Below are 19,400 nucleotides of genomic sequence, written 5' to 3' on the forward strand. Positions count from 1 at the left end.
TAGCTGTCACTGTGGAAATGATGGTCATTTAAAGATGGCGGAGTGCCTGGCTGCACGCTTGGCCGCCCAGGAGGAGCAAATTCTGGTCCTCACCCGGGAAATCTCCACTCTTCGGGATGGACTAAGCCGGGGTCTGGACACCACCGGTGTTACGGTCGTCTCCCCGGAACTGGAGAGTCTGCGGACTGAGAACGACAAGCTTAGGTACCGGCTTCTCCACCTCCGGCGGGGTCTGCAGGCGGAGCTGGAGCTGGAGGGGGCGCAGGGCAAGAAACAGCAAGGAGCGAAGTGTGGCAAAGCTACGGAGAAAAACACCAGCAAGGAGAAGCAGACAAACAACCGAGCTGATAATAAGGTAGTAATAAAGACTCAGGGAGGACAAGTTATCCAATTTAAATGCCCTCAGTTTGTGATATGATGTAGTAATAGTAGTGCTCCACCATTATGAGTAGCGGGCCTCTGTCCAGTGAAGCCAAATGACAATCTATACTACCACATTTCCAGAAATAGCTGTCCCACTCAGTTTCCCTGTGTGCACACTTTGAATACTGAGCATGTCCAGTGACATTAATAACAGGCTCATAGTGTGACTCAGAAGGCAATGGTGATAAGAGCTTATTGTATGCCTAAAGACTCTGTTTGTTGACAGGTGGCAACTCTGGATACCAAACCGGGTGACAGGAACAAGAAGGAGAAGAAGCAGGATAAGGGACATGGAGATGGAGGCGGGAAAGAGGTGATTGTTACAGGAGCTTGAAGTTATCCTGATACCCTGCTCACCCATTCAACCAACAGGGACATAACTCACATTTCAGTTCCTCACAAAAAACAAAAAAAATATTTTGCCTATTTTTCCCTGTAGCAGAAGGCCTGGCCAGGATACATTGCACAGCGCCTCAGCCTTTATGAGGAGCTGAAGAAGGAGAGCGATGCCCTGCTGGCAAAGAAAGCTGCGCACAGCAAGCCCATTACTGTGGAGCTGCCAGATGGACAAAAGGTGGCGGGCAAGGCTTGGGTCACCACACCATACCAGCTTGCTTCTGATATCAGGTTGGTGCTTAAACAGCTGGCCGTGATCTTCTAACGTTCAGTGTACAGTTGCATCCTCAACTAATGGCTGCCAATATGATTAATATAATTCATTATTTACCTATAAAACTTTTAATTGTATGGCACAAAATACACACTTGACTCTTATATGTTTCCCAGATGTCAACCCCAACCCCCTCCCACCAAATGTTATGTTGTTTTCACTCTTCCTTTTCATTATGATTTAAATCACTTTGTTCAATTTGGACACAGAATTGCTGAGACAACTATCTTGCACTTCATCTTTCAGCCAAGGCCTGGCTGACAATGCTGTGATTTCTCGGGTGAATGGAGAGCTCTGGGACCTGGACAGACCTCTTGAGCAGGACTGCTCTCTTGAGATCCTGCGCTTTGACAATGAGGATGCTCAGGCTGTGAGTACATAGAACATCCTCAAAGACATTAGAGATGTATTCTGTTGTACTGCATTATCTGTGATCTGTAAATCAGTTTTCACACTCTCAGTCTAAGCCACAGCGTCCACAACAACAAACTTGCTTTAACTTGACTAAACTTCATCTCATGTTCTAGGTTTATTGGCACTCCAGTGCTCACATCCTGGGGGAGGCAATGGAGCATTTTTATGGAGGTTGTTTATGTTATGGCCCCCCGATAGAGAATGGCTTCTACTATGACATGTTCCTGGATGGACAAAAGTGAGTAAAAGTATCTCCACTGTCAATGTCTTGCTAGATTTATCTATGTCAATCTTTCCAGAATAGCTTATAATTATCAGACATGAATTCTAGTCTAAAAAAAAAAATCATCAACAAGTTTATAGATTCTAGTCTTAGTTATGTATTTCACTGCTTTTTGAATCAGTTATTGATGGGTTTGCTTTGTCGGGAGAAAAGAAGAGACCTTTTAATTTTTCTAACCCAGGATCATCATGTCAAACGTGATTAGGTAATTACAGAAACGTCATGATACTTGTCAGAGTTGCACCGACCATGAGAGCTTGTAATGAGTGGAACATGTTTGCTGTTTCCAGGGGTGTGTCCAGTACTGAGTTCGGGGACCTGGAGACTTTGTGTAAGGCTGTGGTGAAGGAAAAACAGCCCTTTGAGAGGCTTGAGATCAGCAAGGAGACACTGCTAAAGATGTTTAAGGTGAGAAAGAGAGCACTCATATCTGCTCACAGCTCTCAGGATCCTCCCCTTGTCTGGAAGAATTAAGAATGGCATATCAGTTGTCCAGTTTAGAGTAATAATTAATATTAAACTGGAAATCTGTATGGTGATAAACTACTTTCCTGCTACTGTTTCTTCAACTGTTTTCAGTGATTTGAAAACAACACTCTACAGCCATAAACTGTCGATGCATGTACAGACTGATCGATTCTTATTACCTCTCATTACCGCTGTTTGCATGCATGGGATTTGGCAAAAAGCACAATGAAATCTTTAAATCAAGACAAACAATGTTGTGTTTGTGGTGAATATTCCTTCTGCCCAGGATAACTTATAACTTACCCAAGGTCTTTTTCAGTACAACAAATTCAAGTGCCGCATTCTGAATGAGAAAGTCACCACCCCCACTACTACAGTCTACAGGTTAGTTAGTTATAAGTAAAAAAACAGATTATGTTGTTTTTTGTTTTGGATTTTTTTTGGTACTTTCTAAAGCTAACTGTGGTGTAACTTATGAATCCTTGGTAGATGTGGGCCCTTGATTGACCTGTGCAGAGGTCCCCATGTCAGACATACAGGCAAGATCAAGGCCATGAAGATCTACAAGGTATGTGGAGTAATACACACAGTGTATCATTTAATTTTTCAAATTTCTAGAAAAGTCACTTTGTGCTAACGGGTGTATAAGTTAATTTTCATCTCTTTTCTACCTCTGTCATCAGAACTCCTCCACTTACTGGGAGGGTCGCTCCGACATGGAAACACTACAGAGGATCTATGGGATTTCCTTCCCGGATTCAAAGATGCTGAAGGAGTGGGAACGTTTTCAGGAGGAGGCCAAGAATAGAGACCATCGCAAAATTGGCAAAGTGAGTCACTATAGGCAGGCCTAAAAGACTGAGACTGAAACCCAGTAAGAAACAAATTTCGACTTGTAATTGTATAATATAATGACACATCTCTTTGAGGTTTTAGCAGGAGTTTTTCCTCATGAGAGTCTACGTTTGTGGTTTTATAGATGTGGTGAAACCATGAAATGAACCTGGACCAAGAATACAGTCTCTAGACATTAACTGTAAATATACATGCAACAACACACAGAAACAACTTCTTTTTTTTTCAGAGAGGGCTGAGTAAAGTAAAACAGTCTCCCTAGTTTATTCCACTAGACAGAATCAGTCAGGGCCAAAAACTCAGATGGACCATCAGCTTCAGCTATTCACCTATTTGTCGCACATTTGAACATGAAAAACATGTTTTTTTGCACTAAATTGTCTGTTGCTGCTTTGCACCAGCTGAGGGCACTGTGTTTCTTTGTATTTGCACTTTCAAGACAACTGTGAGTCATCTGAGGGCCCCAGCTGGTTTCTCAGCTTGGGAGGCACAGGCGGCAGCACCTCAATCAGCACTGATTACAACACAGTTCCATATTAAATGCGAGAGTCAAGACATTGCTGCCGAAGCAGCATGGGAGGGGACAAAAGTGGCATGTGGTTGTAAAGATGTTGTTCTGTGGTATGATCCCAATCTGACCATTTTCATTTTGTGCATCGTGGAAGCAAAACATTTTGAAAACCTCCTAGATTCAGTCCAGTCTTATTACCCAGTAGCAATGAAGTGAAAAAAAGAACCAATCAGATACACCGGCAGAGAACCGGCTGTGTCGGTTTCATGAAATTGATTGGACATGTTATACTTCACTACATTTGACATGTGTGTCGAGGAAATAAAATATAGAAATGACCTCCAGACAGGTGTTCTCATAAAGCAAGATTACCAGTGAAATCAGGCTTATTGCAGTAATTCAGGCTAATATTCAGTAAATTCTGTTTCATGAAAGAGGTTTAAGTAAGTCGGACCTAAGTTACCATGGTAACCTGTTTGGTCATGGTCTGGTTTGACCAGGACCGAGACCAGTAAGTAAGACATGGCTTCATCTCAGGCTTAATCGTTGTTTTCAGACAGAAACGCTGTGTTCCTCCCTGAAGGTTCCTCTTTTGTTCCTGCCTGCTGCACTGTGAGTCAGTCTCTTTCTCCTTTATGTCCAATCCAAGGTTGTCACTGAAATCATAGATCGCTGGACCTGCTGAACCCATGAAATATTGTATTTTAGTTTCTTTTAGGGGGGAAATGAATAAAATTTGTCTCCAGAGTCTGAAAGGAAAGGAAACAATTGATCCTGCTCTCCAGCCACCGGGGCACACCAAACCTGTTACTTTTCTCCCCACGCTCTCAGTACATTGAGCTTTTTTCAGTAGTCAGTTGCTGGATGGATGGCCCACTGTGTGATGATTGGATAACTCCCTGCTGTGCATAGAGCATCTTCTTGCTGTTTGTTTGACCTGCAGAGAATAAGGGATATGTGAAGTCATTAAAATGTATTCTTTGTATGATTCACAGGATCAGGAGCTGTTCTTTTTCCATGATCTCAGCCCAGGAAGTTGTTTCTTCTTGCCGCGCGGAGCTTACATCTACAACACGCTCACCGAGTTCATCAGGGTAGGAATGGTGGCCTAATGCCTATCAATGCCTAATTTATTTACAGTATATTTCAATCAATTTAAGAATAGCCAAAATAAGAGAATATAGCTAAAGAGATATGAAGATGAGTTTGATTTGAGGTCAAGACTTTGATTGCCATTGGCTATTTTAGTTTTATGTCTTGCATCCTACAGTATTCTAGACAGGCAGATCATTATGTTCTATTCAAATTACAAAATATTTGCTTGTGATTTCAACATAGCAAGCTTTGTCTGTAGAGATCCTGAATTGTTTTTTTTAATTATTTTAATAAGCTTTTAAGAATTTTGTCAATCATGATTTATATTGACTGTTTTGTTGTTATCATATAATACTTATTTTGGGATCTCCATTGAGGAAGTTTTGTCATGGTCACTGAACACTAATTTATTTTGAAGAGCCCATATTTTATACAGTGAAATTTCCATGTCTTTTTTTTTTATTACAAAAGCAGGTCTAGGTTCTATATTAATACTGCGAAAGTATCAAAGCACTCAATGCACAGAGCAATGCACACAGCCTGTATTCACAAACTGAACCTCAAAATGAGCTGTCAGGACTTCTGTAACTTTATGATGTCACAACAAAGCAGTCACCACTCTCAGCAATGCCCCAAGCCAGGACTATCTCGATCCACCATCCAACCTTGCAGGATTTGGTAGAAAACAGTCAGCCAATCAGAAGAGAGGCTCACTGACCTGTTGTTGCTAGAGCTCCTTGGAGAGGAGATGTGAAACTACATTGAGATGGTTTCTGGCGCTTTAAATAAAACACTGGAAAAGTGTAAAATATGGGGCCTTTAAAGAAATCCCACAAACAGAACTTTTCACCAGCTTCTATATAAAAAGAACTACTTCAGGGATGTCAATCAGGCTCAGGCCATATTTTACATTTGCAATGTACTTGTAGTGATTGTCGCCTCATTGACATGCAGACTGCTAACCATTAAGTGAAAGATGCAATTACCAAGGAGCTCAAAGATGTGAGTATAACGGTGACCTGAGTAGTTTAGTTCAGCTCAATCAGTTTAAATTCTCCTCAGTGCCCCAGAAAAGCTTGGCCCAGTCCCGACTGCTGCATGTAGTCAGAGTTATGGCCAGAGCTTTTTTCAGTCAAATACCAAATACATGTCCCCCATAAAGTGTTTTTAGATTAAAGACAAACTTGTGTTTTTGAGAGGTCATCAAATTTACACATTTGGTAATTAGGTAAAGCAGAAGTTCTTAGTCATCAGCAGATCAGATTCTTATCCAAAATTGAGCAAACTTTAAATTTCCGAATAATTTGGAGTTTAGTGACTGTACAGGAAGTTGTCTCTGACGTATTTGCAGAGATGTGTTGACATCTTAAAGGTTTTCACAGCATACACCAACACACTGGACAAAGTCAAGAAGGCCTCACATACATTGCACAGAAGTGGTGCAAGACTGTTATCACATCACTTCAGTCTGTTATCACTGTTTTGGGGGTGGGCGGAGGACAGCATGCTATGTTTTTCTCTCGACATTTCACAGTGAGAACTTACTGGGTAGTAGTCGAGTAACCTGCTCACAGTTGTAGCTTTTGGAGGCTGGTTTCTAATGACTGCAATGGCAAAGTTGCAGTAAATGCAGCCAGTTGTCCTTCAACACATGGCATTCAGGTTTTATATCTCCTCTTCTCTTCTTCTGTTAAATCATATTTATTCAGGAAAAGCTGACTGAGCACGCACAGTCCTTTTCAGCACCTTCCTGTTTCATATTCACAGTTGAACTCTTTCCATTTATACCAGTCCTCTACTGTTGGCTGCTAAACAGCTCAACTGGAGATTATATGTTTTGCTTAAGGACAACAAATGAATAAATAAAACCCACAGGTTCCGCTTTCCATTGAAGTAGCTTTGGGTTTTGTGCCAGAAGTCATGATTCAGCTCAGCTCAAAGTACCTGTGCAGGCCAACTGCTGTGCTTAACTTGTTTATGTGGTTTTGTTGTTTTTCTAGGATGAGTACTGGAGAAGAGGCTTTCAGGAAGTAGCTTCCCCCAACATCTATAACAGCAAACTGTGGGAGACATCTGGACACTGGCAACATTACAGCGAAAACATGTTCTCCTTCCCGGTGGAAGATGAAATATTTGCTCTCAAGCCAATGAACTGCCCCGGGCACTGGTAAATTTAAAGCTCTCAGAGAGGAAATATATATATATATAAAATGTTTTTCAAATGCTTTAAATCTAACAGTAAATACAGTATTTTATATATCACATTCAGTTGACTTCCTTCTCTCTGGTTGTCCTTCAGTCTAATGTTCAGCCACAGGCCTCGCTCGTGGAGGGAGCTTCCTCTGAGGCTGGCAGATTTCGGCGTCCTCCACAGAAACGAGCTGTCAGGAACACTAACTGGGCTGACCAGAGTCCGGCGCTTCCAGCAGGATGACGCTCACATTTTCTGCACGATGGACCAGGTGACCATATCAGGAATTTTTAACATTTTTCTGGGACAATAAAAGGAATGCATTTTGTTTGATTTTTTTTTTTTCTTTTTTTTTTTTAAAGTCTTTGAACATGTGAAAAACATTTTGAAAAAGAAATACCTGCTTATTTTGAGTCATTTCCTAAATTCTGAATCATCTTTTCTTTTTTTGTTTTTTTATACAGATTGAGTCAGAGATGAAAGGTTGTCTGGACTTCCTCCGCTGTGTTTACGGCGTGTTTGGCTTCTCCTTCCAGCTTCACCTTTCCACTCGTCCAGAGAAGTATCTGGGTGATATTTCTGTGTGGAACCAGGCTGAGAAGGTAAACTGTGTCAGGCATTGTTGTTATGATTTATGGTGGAAAATGAACTCCAGTTACCAGCTGATTTTTTTTTTTTTTTTTTTTCTTTTAAAACTATTCAGCTAAAGATCTGACTTTGTCTTCTAAATATGAATGGGACTTTGCTGCACATGAGTTTTTAGCAAATAAATTACTTGGCATCGTGGATGACAGAGTTAGTTTCCTGCTGTGTAATCATACAGTAGTATCAGATTTATGAGTCATGGTGACGTCTGTTTGAATTTCTGTAGGTGTTGTGTTGTTATTCAAGACATTGCTTGTTTTCTACTATGAATTGTTTCCAGTTATGAGTTGAAATATTTAAAATGTATATGTTGAAGTGCATTTGGCAGTGCAAAGTGCAGACTGAATTGTGTGTCCTGTACTTAGTTGTGTACCTCAGTATGACTTGGCCTGCTTCAGTAATTTTCTTTTCATTGTTTAGATTTGAATTATGTGTTAACCTATGCCTCATGTCTGACAGCAATTGGAGAACAGCCTGAATGAGTTTGGGGAGCCATGGAAACTCAACCCTGGAGACGGTGCTTTTTATGGACCCAAGGTCACAACATTTCTAGATATTTCCTGCCAAACGCAAAATCAATTTAATTCCCCGAGGCCTGGAAAGTGCTGTAAATCTTTCTGTGCCGTTGCAGATTGACATTAAGATCAAAGATGCAATTGGACGTTACCACCAGTGTGCAACCATTCAGCTGGACTTCCAGCTGCCTATCCGCTTCAACCTGACCTTTGTGGGGTGAGTCACCTAATCAAAACATTGACACACTGCTGGGTCCGTGTGCTTTACTGCACCAAAGATTAAATGATAATCCTCTCCTGAATAAAACGTCTCAGCTAGCGCTCTGTGCTCCACACAGTTGTGCGCTTAAGAAGTGAAGAGTTGTATTCAAATTTGAACTCACTGAGCACGTGACAGGTTAATCTGTCATCTCACCAGGAACTTAATTTTGTAAACCCAGCATGGGAAAACAATGTGCATCATATACAGCAGACAGCAGTCAGATTTAGAGCCAGTAGGTACAGGTAGAAGGTCTGCAGTGTTAATGGTGAAATATTGCACAATTCTTTTGATCTTTTAAAGCATTTGAATTTATTTTGTAAGAAATAGTGCTTTACAAATAAAATTGAAATTGGATTAAAGACAAATAACTCAATAACAAATATGAAAGGCCAAGAATGAGCATAGTTTACATACAGTATATATGGAAACATTTCACAGGAATCTGGAATAATCTTTCTGATGCAATGTCTTACAGGAAGGATGGAGATGACAAAGCCCGACCAGTCATCATCCATCGTGCCATCTTGGGCTCAGTGGAGAGGATGATTGCCATTCTCACAGAGAACTATGCAGGGAAATGGTGAGGTGTTTTCAACCTGCTCAAAGATTTGAGGACTTTTTTATTAACTTTTGTTTTAAATATAAAAACCTATTAAATTAATCTTAGTCCATGATGCTTATATGGCCCACTGCTTTAATCTGTCTGATAGTGATGTTTCAACAGATAATTCACGTGGTCTTTGTCATTATTTTGTCAGTATTTTGTGTTGTGTGTTGGTAATGAGTGGGAAGATCGTCTCATTTTCGTTCATCTGTCCATCCACCAGGCCTCTTTGGATTTCTCCACGTCAGGTGATGTTAGTGCCTGTCAACCCCTCCTGTGAAGATTACGCTAAGAGGGTGTGTCTTCAGCCTCCCCAACACTGACCACATTTAAGAGTGATCATAACAATGCAGATAATAGTTCTCAGTGGCATTCAGCATTGTACAACGCTCATGAGACGTACATTAATGAATGTTATTTCTACCTGTCAGGTGTGTAAACAGTTTACAGAAGCTGGTTTCATGGCAGATGCTGACCTGGACTCTGGCTGTCTGCTAAACAAGAAAATACGAAACGCACAGTTGGCCCAATACAACTTCATTCTTGGTGAGAAAATGTACTGCCCTATGTAAGCACTGACTGATTGGAGAGCATATTTTTGCTGCTCTTAAGGTTTCCAGCAATCACTTCAAAAGTACATCTAATTGATTACTCAATTGTATTATTGTATTATTAATATAAAATTGTTAAAATCACTTTTCTTGCAGTACTGATTGGGCAATCCACTCACTTTAAGTGGTCTATTTTTAATCACTATGAGGCAAGTTTACTATAAGTTTACTGTAAAGGGTTTCAGTGGCTGTAAATTTAAAGGAATACACCATACAAAAACTTAAGGTTTAGTAAAACAGCATCAATCATTAGGCCATTTTGATTTGAAAACCATCCAGTTATTTCAGATGTTTTAACTTTTACTCCACATACTATGCTTATTTTACACTGACGCCAAACAGATTCCTTTTTTCAAATCTTGCAGGTTTTTTACCATGGTGTGAAACATTATGTGATCATATCTGCTTTTAGTTTATTAAAGTTTTATTATTGTTGATTTAGAAGCCTTACATAATTTAAAACTCCATCTGAGGGGTCTCTGGTGGCATAATAGGTAAGGTTCATACGACAAAACCGAATGTTGGTCAGGGGGCGGCTGTGGCTCAGGAGGTAGAGCGGGTCGTACACTGATTAGAAGGTTGGTGGTTTGATCCCCGTGTCCATGTGTCGAAGTGTCCGTGGGCTTGATACTGAACCCTGCCTTGCCCCTGATGACTGTTCCATCAGTGTGTGATGTCTGAATGTGTGAGTGAATGGGTGAATGTGGCAAGTATTATAAAGCACTTTGAGTGGTCAGTAAGACTAGAAAAGCCCTATATAAGTAGAACTCCATTTACCATTATCATGTCCACTGTTTGATTTCAGGTTGCATGTTGTGACCCTCTTTCTTCCTCCCCTAATTTCCTGTCTCTCTCTACTGTCAGCCATCGAATAGTACTGACAAAATGCCAAAAAAACGTAAAAAAAAAAAAAAAAAAAAGCCATCTGCAGTTTTAACCTTAGGTGTTCAAATTATGATGATTGTTGCAAATGTTGAAAACCTGGCTTAGTCCTTTAACTGATGGGTTGTCAGTTGACTCATTATTACAATCTTATTGAGTAAAAATAAACATTTATAATTATAAAGCAAATGGGCTAACCACCCACAGTTGTTGAATTCAGCTGCTTAAAGTGGGGAATGTGTTAGGGTAGCTGTGTGTGTGTGTGTGTGTGTGTGTGTGTGTGTGTGTGTGTGGTGTGACTTGGCCCATGTCAAGCTGTTGTGTATTCTTGTGTCTTGGCAGTTGTCGGAGAGAAGGAGAAGATGACTAACAGCGTCAATGTGCGCACGAGGGACAACAAAGTCCACGGCGAGCTGACGGTGGCGGAGGTGCTGGCTCGCCTGACCCTGCTCAAACAATCCCGCTGTCGAAACGCAGAGGAGGAGTTCTGATAAAGACCGAGAACAAAGCAGACTCACACATTTGAATACCTCACTGTTAGAACTACAGCCATGTGAGCAGTAAAGGGAGAAATGATGGAACACATGAAGGTGGTACTGGGAAAGTGTAGTAGAGAAAGTTATGTGAATTTGACACTGATCTGTTTTGTCAAAGCTATGTCTTGATGGGGATCCCTAGAAATAAAATGTCTACTGAATGTGAGTGTTTTGTTCTGTCATTTATTTTCACAACAGAAGTGATTGTTTTCACAAGAATTAGATGTCATGAGAAAAAGCATGCAGCCTTCCAGAAATTAATCCTGGTGCTTGATGCATTCATTTCAAAACAATAACGTGAAACTGAGCAGATGCTTTTAGCCAGTAGATTTCAGTCAGATGCATACATTTATAGTAGGCAATAATGGAAATACAACCTTCAACAGGGGTAGTGATTGTCTTTACCCGTTGGGCAATGCAGGGCCTCGTCCTCATACAGCATGTAATGCAGATTAGGAACATACCACAGTGTCAGACAGTGAAATTTAATTCTCAGATGCTTCCTCTTTCCACATGAGTGCTCTGTTGCTTTTGAAAGGACAGCATTGGTGTGGCCAACAGATTTCTGAGCTTACAGTTATAGTTGATCTTATATCGAGACATTTAACCACAAATAAGACATAATTTAAAAGATTTTTTTAAATAAAATTGAAACTGTTAACAATGCAAAGATCTCCCAGGGTTTCTTTATATTACAATATTTAGTTTGTTGGATGGCCGAACATATTACTGTGCTTGCTGTTTTGACCTACTGTAGGACGTATATGAATGGTTGAGGCTGAGTGTCAGCGGAATACTTCTTCCCTGGCATCTTCACGACGTTTGTTTGATGATCAGAGAGCCAGAAAATTTTCTTCAGACTAGCAGAGGATCGCTGAGAAACGCTTTTTCCTACATGCCCTGAATGCAGCTCCGGTGTGGTCTGTAGCAACAATGGCCACAATCTGTCAGATATGGAGACCGGACCGGGGACGGTGCTTCAAAACCTACGGAATAATAACCCTATTGTTTATGGACTTGGTCTTACAATGTGTTAACGGTATGTTTATCTGAATGGTCACAGATTTATACCAGTGTACCCCCCGTATATTTAACTTACGCTATGTCGTTGTACCATAACGTTAGCTTGCTCACACTGAGCTAGCATAACTGGTTAGCTAGCGAGCTAACACAGACGTTTGTGTCTCTTTAGCTAGTTTCATTGCTAGTAGTTAGCAATGAAAACACGGGATGCAATGACTAGCTCTGATTTTACAGTTGTTGCTAAACAGGATGTTTTTGATAATTAACGCTATATAGTACTTCATTTAGAGTAAATAAAAGCCAACAGTTAACTGTCGCTGCCAATTTCCAAGTGGTGTAACTAGCCAGTCAACGCCTCGGAGAAGTAAAGTTAATGTAAAGCAATAGCTCAGATGTTTTATTGAAATAAAGATAAAATAATAATCATTCAATAACTAACACATTTACTAGATTTTCTAATTACTTTCAACAACAGGGCATTAGCGTGCCTGTCAGTTAACACGCAAATGCAGCAAACGTTAGTGATGACCATTACTTATTTACACAATTAAAACAATATGTATTATTTATAGGGGGTGTCATGGCCATAGCGGAAGACTAAGTTGGACTCGGATCTTATGACTTCTTTATTGTCTGGTTTCTTGTCAGGATACCTGAGTTCTCCTCATGTTGGCCAGGACCCGCTCTACACTAGAGATCCCCAGCATGGACCTGCCATCACCAGCCCAGTGGTTCCTGCTGTGTCCTCAGGTAAACGTACAGTATAAGTCACTCAATATTAATCAAACTGACTGTAAGCAGGGCTCACAACACTATGACATCATATACGTCAAAGGGACCTGCACTTAAAATATTATGTAGGACATAAATCTAGAGAATAATAACACAAATTTGAAAGTAGTAAGTAACCACAATGTGGTTGACAACATGCTGCTATTGATTGGACTACTTGAAATCGGACATACATAGATATTTTCTTTTCCTCCCCTCTATCACAGCAATGTAAATGTTGATTTTATGTTCTCTATGTTTTCAAGAGTTAATGACTTATCAACAAAGTAACAACAATTTTCTTTTGCTTGCCAGCAGGAAACCTTAATGGAGCAATCAGGAGTAAATGGCCTGACTTAGAGACTCTATGATGGCATTTTTGTTTGGGACAATGTTAGTCATTTACCTCCCACAGCCTTTCCTTGTTGACAAGAGATTCAGGGGAATGCAGTCACAGACACACCCATCCCCGTGATCCCAGACATAAAGTCCTAAGATTGACTTGGAAAATTCCTGTAACTCTATTCTCTGTATACTGTATTTGCTCTTTTGCAGTGTCCCCTGCAGTTGAAGAGAACCACACTTCCAAGTGTCCTAGTGGGGGTTTGTGTAATCGCCTTCCAGCTGATTGCATCCACTGCAATTACCAATACAACTGCACCTATGGGAAACCAGCTTCCTTCCCTTGTGAACCCAAAAAAGGGGTTCACTGTATAGTGAGTAGCAGTTCATTTTGTGATAGATTCTTGCTACATAAAGGTACTGTAAGGGTGGAAGATTTATACATAGAAGTCTATACATTTAAAAAAAAAAAAAAAGGAAATAAGGAACATAAGGTCATGTTGTCCATGCAGCATTTGTGTCAGCTCTGAAACTGGAAGTTGTCTCAATGTTTCTTGACAAAAGTACCCATCACAAAGTATAGTGTGTAATGATAGAATTAGAACTAGCTTTAATTAAAGAATAGTTGTGTAATGATTACCTGATGTTTTTGTATTTATAGGGAGAGTCGGGACAACAGCAAACCACCTTCTCTCTCTCCATCACCTGTCAGTTCTGCTGGCAGCTGGATCCATCCCAGTACCGCTGCTCAAACTCCACCAACTGTATGACAGTCTCCTGCCCGCGCAAACGCTACAACGCCACCTGTGACGTGGTAGATCATGTACATTGTTTAGGTATGACAAAGGCTCTCCTGTAAAGCCTGTTAGGTTTCATTGCTTTCAGTGAAGCAAATGTGTCTCAGTAGTATAGGCCCTGCAGACAGCTATTTGGGGAAGGGAGATTTTCTCATCCAGTTACAGATTACCACATTTTTTCTGCCTAGAACAAAGAAAGGGGAATGGTGAACATATATAGAGAAGAATGTAGTAAAGCATTTATTTTGCTGCTACACATATAAGTACATATACTGTAGTTGTAAAACCTTTTTTAATGTTGTGATGTGAATATTGTACTCTAGAGTCAGGACTTCAGTCATGCTAATTTGTCTTTTTAAAAATGTTCTTGTGTTTTTGGTTTTGCTTATTTCTTTTGGAAAATGTTATGTCCATCAAGGCTGTCTTACGTTGCCCACTTAATGTTTGTTCCTTCTCTAGGTAAAAGACGTTTTCTGAAACGTTTATTTTGTGACTGGACTGGAGGATACAAATGGTCAACAGCATTAGCACTGAGGTAAACCTGCCACCATTAAAGATAAGATGATATCATTATTTTTGAGTAAACGTGTGCTTTAATAGCAGTTTTGACTTTGTTATCTCTGTTTATTCTTTCATCTCTTTCTATAGCATCACACTTGGTGGTTTTGGGGCAGATCGCTTTTATCTGGGCCAGTGGCGAGAGGGTCTGGGCAAACTGTTCAGCTTTGGAGGTCTGGGTATTTGGACTTTGATCGATGTTCTTCTGATCGGGGTTGGATATGTGGGACCAGCTGACGGTTCGCTCTACATCTGAAGCAAAGCTCTTGAGACTTGGCTGGATGGTTTGTGCCCTCTTCCTCTTCACTCACGCAGATCTGAGATGCTGTGTTCTTAGCACGTTTGCCTGCCCGAGCTTGCTGTGCAACACGTCCTCATCCCATCTGCTAACAGGCAGGAAGTGTTTTCCTCATCACACCAACGACTCTACCCACACAACCATCAGTTCAATCCCAATCATTCTGCACTTATCTCCTGTTGAGATTCTGCAGATGGAGCTGTACAGGGGAATGACAAGCCAGTGAATATGTCTATCTGGATGGTTTCACTTAACTGGTGGTTTGCCTCTGTCATGCTGGTATATAGATAGATCTGGTGTCCTGTGTAGCTGCGCTTTCACAGAGATCCTGTCACCTTGGAGCCGTGCGTTGCTCCTCCCTTATTGCAAGGTAAATGCATGAATGGGGGGTTGAAATGGTAACCATGGCTACAGAGCTTGTTATGGTGACACCAGACACAATAGACTAAAATGTAATATTTATGTCCTGAAAGAAAGCGTGAATATGCAGAAGGGAATATTTTCAGGTGTTTTCATTGACAAGAGATAGTTGCTCCTGTGGATGATTCTGACGGTTATTTTTGCATGTTTCTCCTAAACTGAGTCAGCAGTGCAAACTACAACTTTATGCCCCCCATGGGCTACATAAATGACACCCTGGTCTTTCTGAAGTACTATAATTACCGTCATCATCTACTGCAACATGTAGTCTCATTTTGGGAAATGCACAGATGACAATATTGAAGACCGTTATGTTTGTACATAATAAATACTGAAATACTTCAGATGTGTTGCACTTGCAAACTGCAGTCACTTGTGGTTTCCAGTTTTGGAGATTTTGGAGATAGCCGCTGCATTCGACTGTTTTTTTTCCACACACTCATGAGTATTCGTCACATTGTAAAGAAGTATTCTCTGTGTACTAACACTGTAAGATCTTTGCTTGTGACCGTGTGGCACGAATTGGTTCACCTCTCACTTCATGTAAATTTGTTTGTGTGTTCAGTGTCAGGTCATTTTAATTTGTTGGAACACTGTAAATGACATTTTTTAAGTTATGTAAATAAAATTGTGAAATATGTGCGTTTATTTAATTTCACTCTCAGCACAGATTTCCATTAAATCTATGAGAACCGCGGAGAACTGTTATGAAATGTTACTCCGTGGTTTGTGGTAGAGTTTAATGGGGCCACACTGCTCCAGTGCACACTTTGGTCAGGTTTTAAGACCTGTGGATTTTGAAGGCATAATGTGTAAACGAGCTGTTGTTTAAAGAGGCTAAATGCTGTTATGACTGCTGTTTCCATAGTTAGTCCATAGTTGAACAAAACCCTGCTCATGTTTTCTGTCTGATACTTTATCAATACCTTGAAAAGAGGTCAGCAACATGTCAATATAGATGCTTTGTTTCAAGGGGCCATGAGCTATGACGTTCTGCTTGAACTCTGTTCTCCCTGCAGCCTCTGACAGGAATGCTGAGGTCATTTTCACAGATGTCTGTGCTTTTTCTCACATTAAACACAGTGAGTGCTGCCAGAAGCCTATGTTACCCCCAGGCGTGTGACAGAAGGAGGTCAGAAGGGTGAGGTAGCGGCTGAGGAACACTCCCTTCCTAAACTAGGGCTGTTGTAGTGCCTTTGAGCGAGGCATCAGACTATAGCAGACGGCAGTTAAACATTCTTATCAGTTTCACAGCTACATAGTTATTTCAGTAAATCAGTTATGCCGAGTTTTTACAACACTTTCATTTAATTCCACGATTCATGCTTGCCGCGTTACATAATGTGAGGGTAAAAAGAAAAAGGACAGGGAGAGAAAAAAATAATTTCCTTTCAAATAAGTTCTTCACTTTTGTGTCGACTTTTCCAATTGGCTGCTTTTCTGATGCTGTTGTAAATTCACTCCACCCTAATTCTAGTTCCTCAAATTTGACACCGCCCCTCTCACAGCCACTACAGCTCCCTCTCACAGCCACTACAGCTCCCTCCCACAGACTGATGCAAGTGCTTGTCATACAGTATAGTCAGAGTTGAGTAGAAGACTTGAAATGCTTACATACAGCATATTCTGCAGGAAGACAAGTGATTCTTCTCACCTTTTGGAAACCTGCACTTTAAATGGCTTTGCGAGCCTGCATTCACAGTTTACCCCCTATGATTGTTGCCACCCACTGTCTCAGCATGACCTCACTTTGTCTGACTCATACTGTGTGGTTATGTGTAGGCATGGAGTGGTTCACTATCATTGTTGTCTTTCTGTGTATTACTTGTCTGTAGGTATAACATTAAAACACATGCTACAGAATGGGTGTGTTTACAGTATATGTGTATATACACTGAGAGAAATGTGTAAATGATCCTGTGATAAAAGCATTTACGTTTACTGTCTATGATAAATAATTTGATGGTTGTGTAATTTAGTAGAACAAAAAGCTGACTAAACTAAACTAAATTCTACAATACTGAGCAGAAATAAAGCTAAAAAGCCTTACTCTTTAACACATTGTCTGATCAACACATCTTATGAATTATGTCTGGTAAAAATCAAGTCTGGAGTTAATAGCTTAGTTACTGCACTAAATAAGTTTTTATTCCTATATCAGTGGGCATCGCCAATTACAAATAATAGCCAGTTTTATTTGGTTTCGCAATCATCTCTCTTTATCATATTCTCATTTGCTATGACTAATGATAATTACACAGAACTTCATTTTATGAGAATAATAGTTCAAATTTGTAATACTTATCCAAAATACTCATTATTCATACTGTTGGGAAGTGAACCAAAATACTGTCTATCAAAAACACACAGTATCACGACTTCCTGGTTTTGAATTGCTAATCATGCAAAGAGAACAAAAGTTTATTCATCCCACTATTACGCAATCCCACTTAGTCCCTTTGCAGCTCTAAATTTTGGAGCATCAGCTCTGAACCTCTGTGTCCAACACTGCCCGACAGATTGTGTCCTTTCATTATGCTCACTCCTACAGGAGACAGCATCTCTAACAAAACAGAATGCTGCAACCACATGAATTTAAAAGTCTAACAACTCTGTGAGCATCCAACTGTGTGTTCCTTCCTCTCACACTTGGACGGTTGCTAAGAAGCATTTGATACCACCTGAGGACACGACACAAATTACAGTGCCTATAAAAAGTGTTCAAGGCCGTTGGACTTTTTGGTTTTGCTGGACTTTTTCCACATTTTCTTCTCAGTGTTGCAATTCATTTGTTTTGACACCAATCAACAGAGGGTCATTTATAGGATCAATACGATCTAAATTATAAACAAATATAAAACAAAAAATAATTGATTGCATAAGTGTCCACCCCATTTGCTATGACATAAATCATCATTGCTGTTGCCAGTTGTTTCTAACAAGCATGTGATTAACAAGACACATGCAGCTGTATGTGGGATATTCTGCAGCTGATTGTCATTTTATTGATAAAAGAACACTCCAGGCAATTTTGCAGCAAGGTTATTGAAAAGCACCAAGCTATGGAAGATACTAGAAAATTTGCATGAGTGAATGTCCCTCACAGGTTGCCCCAAAAAAACTAAATGTGACCAGCCACCAAGAGGCCTATGGACACTAAAGGAGCCCCAGGTTTGCACAGCTGAGATCGACACACTGTGTGTAACAACTGTGTGACTGCTGTAGCTGACTCACATCTGTGTAAGTGCTTACCGGAAGGCACTGACACTGACACAAAAACTAAGACAGCCTTCCAAAAGTGAGCTTTTTGTCCATGCTACTAAGCTCAATGTTTTGAGGTGACTCAAACACTGCACTCGAGCAGAAACACACTATCCCCCAGCAGCATGTCTGGTGAGGGCAGCATCATGCTGTGGGGATGCTTTTCTGCAGCAGGCCCTGGAAGGCTTGTGACAGGACATGTTAACCTGAAATGCAGCAAAAATACATACAGACCAACCTTCAAGGAAAACTTGCTGCGGTCTACAAGAGAACTGCAGGAGATGATTTATTTTTAGAAGCAAGACACCGCCAGAGGAATGTCTTCAAAACAACAATAGTACGGTCCAGTGGCCAATTCAGAATCCAAACCTCAGTCCAATCAAAAATCTGTGGTGAGACTCGACAACTGCTGCTCACTCGCGGTCTCTATGCAACTTGACAGAGCTCGGAAAAGGGATGAATGGGGATGTCCGTTGACGAGGCTGTGATTGCCATCAAAAGGTGTTGCATTTTGACTTGAAGTGATGTGTAGGCTACTTATGCAACCAGTTATGTTGGGTGTTATACATTTGAGGTCAATCTGGATCATTTCAAGATATTTTTTTAATGTTTTCCTGACTGAAAAAAAAAAAAAAAAAAAAAAAAAGCATAATTACACCGAACATGGTCAAATGAAACCATGAGAAATAATTCATTTTTGGCATTACACATACAAACACAAGCAACTTGAATAAATTACTTATGCAACTGGTCTTTTCTACCATTTTATACATTTACAACCCTCATACAGGGTTGATATCGCTTTTAATCCATCAACTCTTATCCTCCCATCTGTGCAGTCCATTTTAAAAAACACACCAGTGTGCCAATTCTGCTTTCCAAGTCTGAAATCATTTCCACAGTCTTGGCACGGTAACAGTATCTCACTTAATCTTGCTTACATATTGGAATAAAAATAAGAACTG

The 19,400-nt window shown here is 40.4% G+C and overlaps 2 protein-coding genes across 3 annotated transcripts; both read left to right on the plus strand.

The window, feature by feature from the left end:
• tars3 (threonyl-tRNA synthetase 3) lies at positions 1-11,131 on the plus strand. 2 transcript variants are annotated; one of them, XM_023429714.2, is made up of 19 exons: positions 1-355; positions 650-736; positions 863-1,050; positions 1,340-1,463; positions 1,621-1,745; positions 2,081-2,198; positions 2,578-2,642; positions 2,748-2,826; positions 2,942-3,088; positions 4,620-4,718; positions 6,720-6,886; positions 7,019-7,181; positions 7,375-7,512; positions 8,015-8,092; positions 8,187-8,287; positions 8,808-8,912; positions 9,160-9,232; positions 9,368-9,482; positions 10,772-11,131. In XM_023429714.2, the coding sequence occupies exons 1-19, from the start codon at positions 35-37 to the stop codon at positions 10,918-10,920; spliced, it is 2,442 nt and encodes an 813-aa protein (XP_023285482.1). In that variant the 5' UTR covers positions 1-34; the 3' UTR covers positions 10,921-11,131. The 2 variants fall into 2 exon arrangements, with proteins under 2 accessions (XP_023285482.1, XP_023285483.1); XM_023429715.2 differs by having other exon boundaries at positions 866-1,050.
• Positions 11,132-11,845: 714 nt separating this feature from the next.
• On the plus strand, positions 11,846-15,814 carry tm2d3 (TM2 domain containing 3). The gene is made up of 6 exons (XM_023429750.2): positions 11,846-12,004; positions 12,637-12,738; positions 13,315-13,475; positions 13,763-13,937; positions 14,358-14,433; positions 14,547-15,814. The coding sequence occupies exons 1-6, from the start codon at positions 11,899-11,901 to the stop codon at positions 14,710-14,712; spliced, it is 786 nt and encodes a 261-aa protein (XP_023285518.1). The 5' UTR covers positions 11,846-11,898; the 3' UTR covers positions 14,713-15,814.
• Positions 15,815-19,400: the final 3,586 nt, after the last annotated feature.

Source organism: Seriola lalandi, unplaced genomic scaffold (assembly GCF_002814215.2).
Source record: "Seriola lalandi dorsalis isolate HSWRI2012SDOR001 ecotype SW California unplaced genomic scaffold, Sedor1 jcf7180002054898, whole genome shotgun sequence".
Taxonomy (NCBI): domain Eukaryota; kingdom Metazoa; phylum Chordata; class Actinopteri; order Carangiformes; family Carangidae; genus Seriola; species Seriola lalandi.

Coding starts and splice junctions, on each gene's coding strand:
- tars3 (XM_023429714.2), top strand. CDS start 35: ATGGCGGAGTGCCTGGCTGCACGCTTGGCCGCCCAGGAGGAGCAAATT. Junction 1,746..2,080: donor ATGTTCCTGGATGGACAAAA/GTGAGTAAAAGT, acceptor TGCTGTTTCCAG/GGGTGTGTCCAGTACTGAGT. Junction 2,643..2,747: donor CCCACTACTACAGTCTACAG/GTTAGTTAGTTA, acceptor AATCCTTGGTAG/ATGTGGGCCCTTGATTGACC.
- tm2d3 (XM_023429750.2), top strand. CDS start 11,899: ATGGCCACAATCTGTCAGATATGGAGACCGGACCGGGGACGGTGCTTC. Junction 13,938..14,357: donor AGATCATGTACATTGTTTAG/GTATGACAAAGG, acceptor TTCCTTCTCTAG/GTAAAAGACGTTTTCTGAAA. Junction 14,434..14,546: donor TCAACAGCATTAGCACTGAG/GTAAACCTGCCA, acceptor CTCTTTCTATAG/CATCACACTTGGTGGTTTTG.